The 13,476-nt window shown below is 43.5% G+C and overlaps 1 protein-coding gene across 7 annotated transcripts in view; it reads right to left on the bottom strand.

The window, feature by feature from the left end:
• larp1 (La ribonucleoprotein 1, translational regulator) overlaps window positions 1-12,435 on the bottom strand; it is a 58,335-nt gene extending 45,900 nt beyond the window's left edge. For all 7 annotated transcript variants that reach the window (XM_082974778.1, XM_082974780.1, XM_082974781.1 and 4 more), the window contains exon 1: window positions 11,771-12,435. In XM_082974778.1, the coding sequence (XP_082830904.1) occupies window positions 11,771-12,167 (397 nt within the window). In that variant the 5' untranslated portion in view covers window positions 12,168-12,435. The remainder of the gene's footprint in view (window positions 1-11,770) is intronic.
• Window positions 12,436-13,476: the final 1,041 nt, after the last annotated feature.

Here is a 13,476-nt window from a genome sequence, read left to right as displayed (position 1 = left end):
ATCAGAAGGGTGACATCACCACCCGCTGAGTAACAGGCTCAGAGACTACAGCGCTGGTTGAGCTGCAGAGAGGAGGTCACCGTCTCTGCTTGTAGCCACCCACCCCACACCCTAGAACAGTGAGTTTTAACTGGGATGTGTCCATATCGCTGTGCCCAGACAGATGCAGCTCTTTAAAAGATAAAAAAAAATACATAAGGCCAGAGCTGAGACGCAAACCTGGGTAGACGGCGTTGATCTATGGAAACAGCCGAGAGAAATGGAGGACTTCACTACCTATAGTTTTGCCTATTATCACGGTAGACTGGTACCTCAGTGAACCCAAAAGGGTCTTTCTCAAACAAAAACGCAAAAGCTGAATACATAGTTCATACTGTCTGGTCAAAAGAGGCCCTGACTATTATGTTCTGGGCGAAAAACCTGACGTCAAAAAGAGAGAGAGTCTACTCCACCACAAACTAGGGCTGGGTGAAGAGGGCAAAAAAAATATGTCACAATATTTTTCACATTTTTGACAGTATGTTTTTTTGAATAATAAAAGTTTTACATTTGCTTTATGAGTACTGCATGAGCCTAGAGTGGCAATACAAATTCTAAGTGATTTCATATGGGTCTTTCTCCATTCTGATTTAACAGTATAAAAACAAACTTCAACCACGATTTTCATACATTTCAGCATTTCCATACTGCCACGTAGGGCTGCACGATATGGGAAAAATTAATAAAAAAAAAAAATCCAGGGCTTATTTTTAACTAAATATTGCAAATGCAATTTAGGTCAAAAACACATGGGTGAACTGCTGGAATCATGAAAATATAATTAATCTATTTCTATAATTAGAATATAAGTGGGCACTATTTGTCTATTCATCTACTTTTTGGAATTCATTTTTGTTGTATTGTTTTCTTTTATAGAATGAGTGGGTAATTTAAATACAGTGTTTGACATTACAATGAATGAAAAAGCCAGTGAGGAGTTATTGTACCACAGTAGGAACCATTAGTGTTAGTCAGTGTTTCCCAGGGGGGACCCAACATTAAAATGTTTCATTTTACTTCATGTAGCTAGCTAATTCTTCACCTATTCTTCTGTTGCACAAACCTGCTGATTTAGGCCTACACCAGCACTGGTATCAGGCTGTACCAGTCAGCTACGTTTGCTCAGACTCAGTTCATTTATTAGCCAACTAACTAGTGATTAACGTCTAACATTATTTATTTTAGCCACAACTTGATAAGAAAAGACAAAACACTTGCAGCCTAGCATCACTCACTACGGCGAGAGAACTTCATTTACACCAACTAGTAAGCAGACAGTAAAGGCATCCGTATGCTTCCCAGCCCCCCCAAAATAAAAATTAGGAAGAGTTTGTGCATATATTCAGACGTTTTTTTATTTGTTTTGGACTTGGGTCAAAGTTTTTCGGTTGTTCGGGCACAAATTCTTTCTGGAGGCAAGCCGAAGTCTCCCGTAGCCGAAGTCCACGCTCCTTCGTTGGGGACTGATTGGTCGATAGGCTGCTAGTCGAACAAGACACGGTCAACAGTAGGGATTCTTCAGTAAAGTCTTGGTCATGCAACAAGAGACGGCTCGTTTTCACGTAGAAATACAGAATTACACAGCTTAGTTAGATGTAAAAACAAATCTCCTCGGCAAAAACAGTAAAATTAATGTCATTTAAGTTCCTAGATTAATTGTGACTATTTTGAAGAAGTGTATACTGGCTACGGAGTATCAAAATGGACAAATATTATTTCTGCTTTTTTCCAAGCAAATGTCTTAAGGGAGTACTTGGGCTCACCCCAATTATTCGACTGGTCGATAGACTGCTGGTAGAACAAGATTTTTAGTCGAGCAGTAGTAAATATGTATGAAAATAAACTCAACAAAAAAAGAAACGTCCTCTCACTGTCAACTGCGTTTATTTTCAGCAAACTTAACGTGTAAATATTTGTATGAACATTACAAGATTCAGCAACCGAGACAAACTGAGCAAGTTCCACAGACATGTGAATAACAGAAATTTAATAATGTGTCCCTGAACAAAGGGGAGGTCAAAATCAAAATTAACAGTCAATATTTGGTGTGGCCACCAGCTGCATTAAGTACTGCAGTGCATCTCCTCCTCATGGACTGCACCAGATTTGCCAGTTCTTGCTGTGAGATGTTACCCCACTCTTCCAGCAAGGCACCTGCAAGTTCCCGGACATTTCTGGGGGGAATGGCCCCAGGCCTCCCCTCCGATCCAACAGGTCCCAGACGTGCTCAATGGGATTGAGATCTGGGCTCTTCGCTGGCCATGGCAGAACACTGACATTCCTGTCTTGCAGGAAATCACGCACAGAACGAGCAGTATGGCTGGTGGCATTGTCATGCTGGAAGGTCATGTCAGGATGAGCCTGCAGGAAGGCTACCACATGAGGGAGGAGGATGTCTTCCCTGTAACGCACAGCGTTGAGATTGCCTGCAATGACAACAAGCTCAGTCCGATGATGCTGTGACACACCGCCCCAGACCATGACGGATCCTCCACCTCCAAATCGATCCTGCTCCAGAATACAGGTCTTCGGTGTAACGCTCATTCCTTCGACGATAAACGCGAATCCGACCATCACCCCTGGTGAGACAAAACCGCGACTCGTCAGTGAAGAGCACTTTTTGCCAGTCCTGTCTGGTCCAGCGACTGTGGGTTTGTTCCCATAGGCGACGTTGTTGCCTGTGACGTCTGGTGAGGACCTGCCTTACAACAAGGCTACAAGCACTCAGTCCAGCCTCTCTCAGCCTATTGCGGACAGTCTGACCACTGATGGAGGGATTGTGCGTTCCTGGTGTAACTCGGGCAGTTGTTGTTGCCATCCTGTACCTGTCCCACAGGTGTGATGTTCGGATGTACCGATCCTGTGCAGGTGGTGTTACATGTGGTCTGCCACTGCGAGGACGATCAGCTGTCCGTCCTGTCTCCCTGTAGCGCTGTCTTAGGTGTCTCACAGTACGGATATTGCAATTTATTGCCCTGGACACATCTGCAGTCCTCATGCCTCCTTGCAGCATGCCTAAGGCACATTCACGCAGATGAGCAGGGACCCTGGGCATCTTTCTTTTGGTGTTCTTCAGTAGAAAAGCCTCTTTAGTGTCCTATGTTTTCATTACTGTCTGTAAGCTGTTAGTGTCTTAACGACTGTACCACAGGTGCATGTTCATTAATTGTTTATGGTTCATTGAACAAGCATGGGAAACAGTGTTTAAACCCTTTACAATGAAGATCTGTGAAGTTATTTGGATTTTTACGAATTATCTTTGAAAGACAGGGTCCTGAAAAGGGATGCATTTTTTTTTTTGCTGAGATAGATAGATAGATAGATAGATAGATAGATAGATAGATAGATAGATAGATAGATAGATAGATAGATAGATAGATAGATAGATAGATAGATAGATAGATAGATAGATAGATAGATAGATAGATAGATAGGCACACAAGATACCCTCTTATTCACGCCCATCTCAGTGAACTAATCCATTGCGAAGGCCACAGGGAAGAGTATCTATCAATTCCCCATTACATATATCCCCAGTAGTACATATTTACCATTAATTCATATAATTTCCTGATCTACAATGTTTGTTTGGTTACGGTAATGTCTGTTAATGTAGTCAATATATTATTCCAGTCTTTTACAGTCCCAAGAATGGGAGGATGGCTGCACAATGCACTTCTCTCTCCAGAATGAGCTCTCTCCCGCCAATTTGTGCACATTCATTGTTTCATAACTTCATTGTGTGAATTGTTTTTGATTGTTAGCATCTATCTATTCCCCATTTCATATTTACCATTAATTAATATAATTTCCTAATCTACAATGTTTGTTTGGTTACGGTAAGGTCTGTTAATGTAGTCAATATATTATTCCAGTCTTTTACCGTTGTCATTGTCAGAGTGGACACGTTGTTTGCAGAGCGCTACACTTGCGAGAAATACATTTTGGTTAATTTCATTCTTTTTACGAGTTGAGTCATTGTCTTTTGTTTGGACCGCTCATGTCAATGATTACACATAGAAGTAGGCCTATAGGCTACCAGGCCTGCGCACGAATGTAGGCATAGAAATGTTCCATTTGGGGGTCTGATGGTATTTAAAATCTTTCTAGCTCCGCCCCTTTTGATAACCACTCAACGTGAAAGGGAAAAATGTCATAGTCTAATCCAGTGGAAAGTCATACAATAGGCCTACCTGCACAATGGTGCAGTAAACTCTGAGGGCCCAGAATATTTTATACATTGTTTTAAGGAGCTTCAGGCTGGACCCAAGTTATTAGTTAATACAATGTTTCAAGTTCATTGCAGAAGGGCCATGCTTGGCCAATATGATTTATAGGACCAAATTTTAGCCAAATTTGTATTTTATTTTTTTTTTTTTTTATTTTTTTTTTTTTTTTTTTTTTTTTTTTAATCGGGAAATGTTCTACCTGCAGGCTGCAATGTTTTTATTTGTTGGCTTTATAGGCTGTTTTTATATAGTTGGCAATGGCAATAAAAGTTACTTTTTAAGTTTGTATCATTTTCATTTAGATAGAATTTTGATTAAACCACAATTATTTTGAGATACAAAGATATAAATGAAACTGTTCCACAACAATGTGCATATGAAAAACCATAACTAGCACGCAGATCGGTAGAAATTGTAAGATAAACTGGCATTCCACATGAAAGTTTGCCAATTCCTCACGTGGACCATTACCGGCAACTTCCGGAGAGTAACAGCAGAATCTGTGAAAGCCAGTAGAGGACGGACGGTAAAGGTTAAGGTTATTTTTCGTCTGGTTATCTTGATTTCTGGTTCCCTCGAGTCGTTTGTAACTTATTTCAGCAAACAGTGCCTGTATAGTCGATTTCACTAAAACACATACGGTGTCTATATATGGGGGAAAAAAATAGAGATTTTAAAATTTAGACTAATCGACTGGTCGAAAGAACAGACGACTTCTTGTTGCCTGGGACGGCACTAGCGAGCACACTTGTTCGGTTAGCCGCCAGCCGAACTGAAGGTAGAACCTACAGGTTAGCCGCCAGCCGAACTGAAGGTAGAACCTACAGGTTAGCCGCCAGCCGAACTGAAGGTAGAACCTACAGGTTAGCCGCCAGCCGAACTGAAGGTAGAACCTACAGGTTAGCCGCCAGCCGAACTGAAGGTAGAACCTACAGGTTAGCCGCCAGCCGAACTGAAGGTAGAACCTACAGGTTAGCCGCCAGCCGAACTGAAGGTAGAACCTACAGGTTAGCCGCCAGCCGAACTGAAGGTAGAACCTACAGGTTAGCCGCCAGCCGAACTGAAGGTAGAACCTACAGGTTAGCCGCCAGCCGAACTGAAGGTAGAACCTACAGGTTAGCCGCCAGCCGAACTGAAGGTAGAACCTACAGGTTAGTCGCCAGCCGAACTGAAGGTAGAACCTACAGGTTAGCCGCCAGCCGAACTGAAGGTAGAACCTACAGGTTAGTCGCCAGCCGAACTGAAGGTAGAACCTACAGGTTAGTCGCCAGCCGAACTGAAGGTAGAACCTACAGGTTAGTCGCCAGCCGAACTGAAGGTAGAACCTACAGGTTAGTCGCCAGCCGAACTGAAGGTAGAACCTACAGGTTAGTCGCCAGCCGAACTGAAGGTAGAACCTACAGGTTAGTCGCCAGCCGAACTGAAGGTAGAACCTACAGGTTAGTCGCCAGCCGAACTGAAGGTAGAACCTACAGGTTAGTCGCCAGCCGAACTGAAGGTAGAACCTACAGGTTAGTCGCCAGCCGAACTGAAGGTAGAACCTACAGGTTAGTCGCCAGCCGAACTGAAGGTAGAACCTACAGGTTAGCCGCCAGCCGAACTGAAGGTAGAACCTACAGGTTAGCCGCCAGCCGAACTGAAGGTAGAACCTACAGGTTAGCCGCCAGCCGAACTGAAGGTAGAACCTACAGGTTAGTCGCCAGCCGAACTGAAGGTAGAACCTACAGGTTAGTCGCCAGCCGAACTGAAGGTAGAACCTACAGGTTAGTCGCCAGCCGAACTGAAGGTAGAACCTACAGGTTAGTCGCCAGCCGAACTGAAGGTAGAACCTACAGGTTAGTCGCCAGCCGAACTGAAGGTAGAACCTACAGGTTAGTCGCCAGCCGAACTGAAGGTAGAACCTACAGGTTAGTCGCCAGCCGAACTGAAGGTAGAACCTACAGGTTAGTCGCCAGCCGAACTGAAGGTAGAACCTACAGGTTAGTCGCCAGCCGAACTGAAGGTAGAACCTACAGGTTAGCCGCCAGCCGAACTGAAGGTAGAACCTACAGGTTAGCCGCCAGCCGAACTGAAGGTAGAACCTACAGGTTAGTCGCCAGCCGAACTGAAGGTAGAACCTACAGGTTAGTCGCCAGCCGAACTGAAGGTAGAACCTACAGGTTAGTCGCCAGCTGAACTGAAGGTAGAACCTACAGGTTAGTCGCCAGCTGAACTGAAGGTAGAACCTACAGGTTAGTCGCCAGCCGAACTGAAGGTAGAACCTACAGGTTAGTCGCCAGCCGAACTGAAGGTAGAACCTACAGGTTAGCCGCCAGCCGAACTGAAGGTAGAACCTACAGGTTAGTCGCCAGCCGAACTGAAGGTAGAACCTACAGGTTAGTCGCCAGCCGAACTGAAGGTAGAACCTACAGGTTAGCCGCCAGCCGAACTGAAGGTAGAACCTACAGGTTAGTCGCCAGCCGAACTGAAGGTAGAACCTACAGGTTAGCCGCTAGCTGAACTGAAGGTAGAACCTACAGGTTAGTCGCCAGCCGAACTGAAGGTAGAACCTACAGGTTAGCCGCCAGCCGAACTGAAGCACGCCGACGCCTTAACTTTCATTCATAGCGCATGAATAAAGATGTCCTGCACTGTGATGCCACTTTAGCCATCTACACATCAGCACTTCCAGGTCGTGACCCCAGCAGGGTCCTGACACCTTTGAAACTACAAAGGCTCAGGACAACTCACTAGTAGCCTTCTGTTTCAGGGTAACAACAAAGAAGTCTCCTCTCGTGGGTGAGAATGCAGACACTAAAGTGGAGACAGACAGGTGAGAACGCAGACACTGAAGTGACAGTCACCATGCTAATTTTGACCTGACTACCACCACTTGGGCTCCCAAGTGGCGCAGTGGTCTAAGACACTGCATCTCAGTGCAAGAGGCACCTGGTTCAAATCCAGGCGGCATCACACCCAGCCGTGATTGGGAGTCCCATAGGGCGGTGCATAATTGGCGTAGGCCGCCATTGTGAATAAGAATTTGTTCTTAAACTGACTTGCCTAGTTAAATAGAAGTCTTTGTAAAATTATTAAATAAAATGTGTTTTAGATTGAAACTGGAGTATGCTGACTAAGAAAACCATCTGAGGGCCCTACTACAAAGACTTTAAAATCAGAGGATCCTCTAGTACAGGGCTCTCCAACCCTGTTCCAGAAATCAGAGGACCCTCTAGTACAGGGCTCTCCAACCCTGTTCCAGAAATCAGAGGATCCTCTAGTACAGGGCTCTCCAACCCTGTTCCAGAAATCAGAGGATCCTCTACTACAGGGCTCTCCAACCCTGTTCCAGAAATCAGAGGATCCTCTAGTACAGGGCTCTCCAACCCTGTTCCAGAAATCAGAGGATCCTCTAGTACAGGGCTCTCCAACCCTGTTCCAGAAATCAGAGGATCCTCTACTACAGGGCTCTCCAACCCTGTTCCAGAAATCAGAGGATCCTCTAGTACAGGGCTCTCCAACCCTGTTCCAGAAATCAGAGGATCCTCTACTACAGGGCTCTCCAACCCTGTTCCAGAAATCAGAGGATCCTCTAGTACAGGGCTCTCCAACCCTGTTCCAGAAATCAGAGGATCCTCTAGTACAGGGCTCTCCAACCCTGTTCCAGAAATCAGAGGATCCTCTAGTACAGGGCTCTCCAACCCTGTTCCAGAAATCAGAGGATCCTCTAGTACAGGGCTCTCCAACCCTGTTCCAGAAATCAGAGGATCCTCTAGTACAGGGCTCTCCAACCCTGTTCCAGAAATCAGAGGATCCTCTACTACAGGGCTCTCCAACCCTGTTCCAGAAATCAGAGGATCCTCTACTACAGGGCTCTCCAACCCTGTTCCAGAAGAGCTACCGTCCTGTAGGTTCACGCCAACCGTAATCTAGTGCACCATGATTCTAATAGTTGTTAAACTCTGAATCAGGTTAGTTACAACTGGGGTTGGAGCTAAAAAAAACCTCAGGAACATGTTTAGAGAGCTCTGTACTAGTACGAATGCAATTCAAAACAGAAGTGCCTCCATTTTCACTTGTTTGAAGGTTCCAGAGCACTAAAGGAATGCTAACGTTTCAGGACTAAACCTGACAGTCATTCCTGAGTCACCAAAACAAGTCAGCAATACGACCAATACTTCCACACACCGCACCGCACTTAGATCAGGAAACCAGCCTTATTCCTGGACAGCTTCCTTCCTGTAGGTTTTCACTCCAACCACAGCTGTAACTAACCCGGTTAATTATTAAATTATTATTAGATAATATAATTATTAGAATCAGGTGTGCTAGATTAGGGTTGGCGGTAAAAACCTACAGGACGGTAAACGGCGCTGCATGGTCGATCCGACACCTGAATTTGTCCGTGCAGCCCCTTCTGGTGATACAGCCTCTGCATAAGTCAGGGCATTCAAAGATCTTGTCAAAGAAGTGAGTTTGAGTTTATACATGCTCTCGCCCCCCCATCTACCAATCAATCAATCAATCAATCATGTCAATGCAGAGCTATACACAGCCCTCCGCATTGTTACAAAATTTGGGAGGCGCACAGCGATGCGGAGATCAATTTGGCCTCCGCATGCTTCCGGAGGCTCAGCAATTGAGCCACACCTTCCACACGGATCCTCTGACCACCTTTCTCCGGATCAAGCACCAATAGGCTTTAAGCTCTATAGGAACAGGGTTGGAGAGTCCCGCCTGATCTAACGTTCGGCTGCTAATCATTCAGTACGCTGTGTTTTAGGGACCACCCACTGTAAACGTCTGACTGCCGATATTTCACACACACAATGTAAAAATCAGTGTACTCAAATCTCTATTGGGTGTCTGAGCCCTTACAGTACATGCATACATGCATACTAGACTCAAGTTAAACATCTAAGACGAGATTTGACAAAAAAAAAAAATATATGGTCAGTTTAACTCTTCAAAACATGCTTCAGTCCCTCCCTTCCTTCCTGTACTTATCCAACTTGGTGAGAATATGGCAACAAGTAAGCATCTGTAAGGGGTAATAGGACACAAACAGGTTTAGTACCGAACGGCATATGGAAATAACCTCAAAATATCAACCAGACAAATAACAAAAATACTTAAAAGGATATTAAACTTTCAAATCAAAAGTGTCAGATGTTTTCAGACCTCTAGTCTAACTCAAAATGAAGCCACATCCCAAGACATTGGTTGAATAAAATCTAGCTATATGTCCTCATTTAATAAAAAATAAAACAGTCCCTTAAAAGCTGTTTATTGGGGGATAGTCCATGCTTCAAGGAAGCATGATAATATCAGAGAAACGAGTAGGGATGTGTGAAGATGTAGACATATGGCCTATTGCACAACGTGTACCATACTTCATGTACAGCTCATCACTGTACATCCGTATTGGATTCCTAATCAGCATTTCTCGAAGGGGTAGACAATGATTCTTGAGTATCACTGGCGTTTCAGGCAAATCAGATGCCATGAAATAAGACTTTACGGCAAACACGACAATATTTGTACATGTCAACTACTTTAAATCATACACCGAATGACAGCTTTAGTGATTAAGAAGAAAAACTGTGTTGAATCAATTCACATTAGATTTCACAGTAAGGCATAACATTTCGCCATGTTTCAAAACAACATGTGGCAGGACTTGATGATGCTAGCGACACTAGCTAGTGGCTAGCTGGCTGACTGTGCGTGGGGGAGGGGGAGCGCGTCTGAGTACTGAGGCCTAGTTACCTTGTTTACGCCCGTTTTTGTCCTTACCGAAAAAAGCCAAGCAAACAAAGCCCCGTTATAATACGACAACGACCACAGTCTGCTGTGGTGTGCTGTTAGAATGTACCGACAATTAGTTATCGCTGTTATAAATCGACGATATAGAAGAAAAAAAAGAGAAGAAAAAGAAAAAAATCACATGGCCGAGGGACCACGTTGTCTTGACATAACTACTGAGGGATTCTGGGATACACACATTTTGCACCGGTCTCCTCCCAAATATCGGTGGTGTCAAACGCATGTGGGTGACACGGCAAACTTAACTAGCTATTAAAAACGACGTCTTTTCTACATATTATTCTTTATCAAGCGGATCCGACTATTCGTCTCTTGGAGACAGGTCCACAAGCAATCAAATCGGATTTGTCCACGTTTATATATATATCTAGCTGAGTGGTTAGCATAGCAAAGGGCTAGCTAGTTTAGTGGCTAGCTCCAAGCTAGCATGTGACCATGAGATGAATGTAGCCATGATGAATCATTACAATTTAAGAGCAAGCCATCTGCCCGTATTGACAGTCTAATCTTAACACACAACTTGGCGTGTTCTACGACAGACACCAATTAAATTGTTAGAAATTCGTAATAAAAACATATGCCAGCTACATTTTTTAAAAATACAACCATTGTTCCTATGCATTTTAGTGGAAGGGAACACGTGGAGAGGACACGTGACGTCCCAATAAACGTAGCCATTTGTTTTAAACGACTTAATAAAGATTTAAGATAAAAATGTGCAAATTGTTTCTACGGGGGCTGCATTATATATATATTTTTAGCAATGTGTCAAACATGTAGTGTTTTATAAAATAAGGTGATTTGGATTCCGGTAGCTGTCTGCTTTAGCAAGCTAACTGGAACATGAGGATTAGCTACCTTGGCCTAGTCGCTATTGTTAGCATTCAGCACTCACTTTCAGCGTGCTAGGCTACTATTTATCAACTGAAAACAGGACCTTCAAATATCAAAACTGGTAGTATGTCACTGTAAACAGTGCTTCGCAAAACCTGGACGACCCCCCCCCCCAAAAAAGTGCCTAGTAAAAATGACTAAACTATATCTGGTGTTAAATAGTAAAAGTTAAAGCCTAAAGCGCGTGTCACCCGTGACAATGGTAGTCATTCGCATTGCTGTTTCAGTTCAGACTTCGTCTATACAGCCATGTTAACTAGATAAATTAGTTAGCAAGTCACTTCATCGGCAACTAGCACAAAGAGATACAATTGTGCAAAGAAAATTACGCCCAGGCGTCTAGTAAGTGTAACCGATGGTGTTAAAATATCACGACACATGAAACCTCACTTGGTTCAACTTGTACCCGACTGAGGCCTGACGCTGGCAACAAAAAATTAAAATAAAATAAACCTTAGCTAGCCAATGTTTGTTATTGCATTTACACAAATGTACAAAGTAGGTGTTCTTCTGAAAGAGACGAGTACCATGTTTGGAACGTCAACTCCAATTAGATCGTAGAAGAAGCTTACAATCGACTATTCCAGAAATAGTTTGGGGCCTTGCTCTATATATAGCTAGTTAGAGCAGTCTAGTAGACGCGAGCAAGCTTGCAATGCAGCATTATCCTGCGAGGAACTCGCCACTATCATATCTGACAGCAGATCATGTTTGGCATTGAAGTGGCTCAGGTGAATGCACCATAAACGCAGTAGTCACCACACACACACACACACAAAAATTGTTATGGGAGGAATACAAACCATGATGTGCTTGTCCATTCACGTTGACCACGGTCACCGCATTCATTTTCTTAGTCCATGGGTTCACCTTGGGTGGGGGTGCTTCAGCAAACTCCTTTTTGTTACATTTCACACAGTCTTCCGTTTGTCCAGTCGTGTGCTTCTCTTGATCGAGGATGTCTTTCTCTTGATTGTTACTCTCTTCTTTAGCCTGTTTGGAGTTTTGCTCCTTCATTGCGACCACCCCCAGTTCCGAGTTGTCTGCTTTCATATTGCTACCGTCGTCGGCAACACCCGTCTGCTTGGCCCCCTTTTCCAGACAGTCCTCTCCGTGTTGTATCATCTTGCTCGCATGCCCATGCTCCTCTTCTTTGATAAGAGGATTGTTGGGTAGGAGAGTCTCCACCTGAGTGGCCATTTCCCCTTTTCCTCACAATATCCCCAAATTCGCCTTCAACTCAAGAATGAAAAATGTTTCAGTATTCCTCGAGTAAACTCGTTTCTATCGTTACTCCACTCCACCCCTAGACCAAATAGCCTTCAGTCTAAGACGCAGAGTGGGTTTGTGTTGAATTAAAACATATAAAAAAGCGTCCGAAAGACTTTAAAATTTACAAGATAATCTCCACCACTAGCAGCAATATGGATGATCACCACCACGCGATAGAAGGGTGCGCGCACGTACGACGGAGGGGCGTAACCACGCAAAGATGTGCGCGCAATAGGTTGTTATCAATAACGCCATATTTTCGTTACGTCTAAGAAGCAATCCGATTCCCAGCTGGGGTGGCAAACCTACACCCCGCTCCAATGGATTACAGTGCATAAACATCGCTGGAGTATACCTCTATCTCTCAATATTGGCCACAATTTAATTCGATTTGAGTGATATAATAATAATAATAAAATACAAGTGTACTCTACGTGACAAGTATTGTTTTTAGGTAAATGTTTTAGCCATATTCAGTACCAGTCAAAAATGTGGACACACCTAGTCATTTCAGGGTGTTTCTTATTTTGTACTATTTTCTACATTGTAGAAATCATGTAGTAACCAAAAAAGTGTTAAACAAATCAAAATAGATTTGATATTTGAGATTTTCACACTCTTGGCATTCCCTCAACCAGCTTCATGAGGTAGTCACCTGGAATGCATTTCAATTAACAGGTGTGCCTTGTTAAAAGTTAATTTGTGTAATTTATTTCCTTCTTAATGCGTTTGAGCCAATCAGTTGTGTTGTGACAAGGTAGGGGTTGGTATACAGAAGATAGCCCTATGTGGTAAAAGACCAAGTCCATATTATGGCAAGAACAGCTCAAATAAAAGCAACCAACAAGTGCCCAGCATACGTAGGAACTCCTTCAAGACTGTTGGAAAAGAATTCCAGTTGAAGCTGGTTGAGAGAATGCCAAGAATGTGCAAAGCTGTCATCTAGGCAAAGGGTGTCTACTTTGTTTAACACTTCTTGGTTACTACATGATTCCATATGTGTTATTTCATGGTTTTGTTGTCTTCACTATTATTTTACAATGTAGAAAATAGCAAAAATAAAGAAATGAGTAGGTGTGTCCAAACTTTTGACTGGTACTGTGTACCAGTCAAAAGTGGTGGTTTCTGCCTGTCAAGCAGCAGAAGGGCACATTTGCCCATCTAGCAAGCTAGCTAGAAGTAATGTTTACAGGAACTTTGTAAATCTGCCTAAACATTGTGGTAAATTAGCTATGTA

The sequence above is a fragment of the Salmo salar genome, chromosome 04 (genome assembly GCF_965601325.2).
Source record: "Salmo salar chromosome 04, fSalSal1, whole genome shotgun sequence".
NCBI lineage: Eukaryota > Metazoa > Chordata > Actinopteri > Salmoniformes > Salmonidae > Salmo > Salmo salar.
The sequence above is the reverse complement of the archived record's forward strand: the minus strand, read 5'-3'. Positions and strand labels throughout refer to the sequence as shown.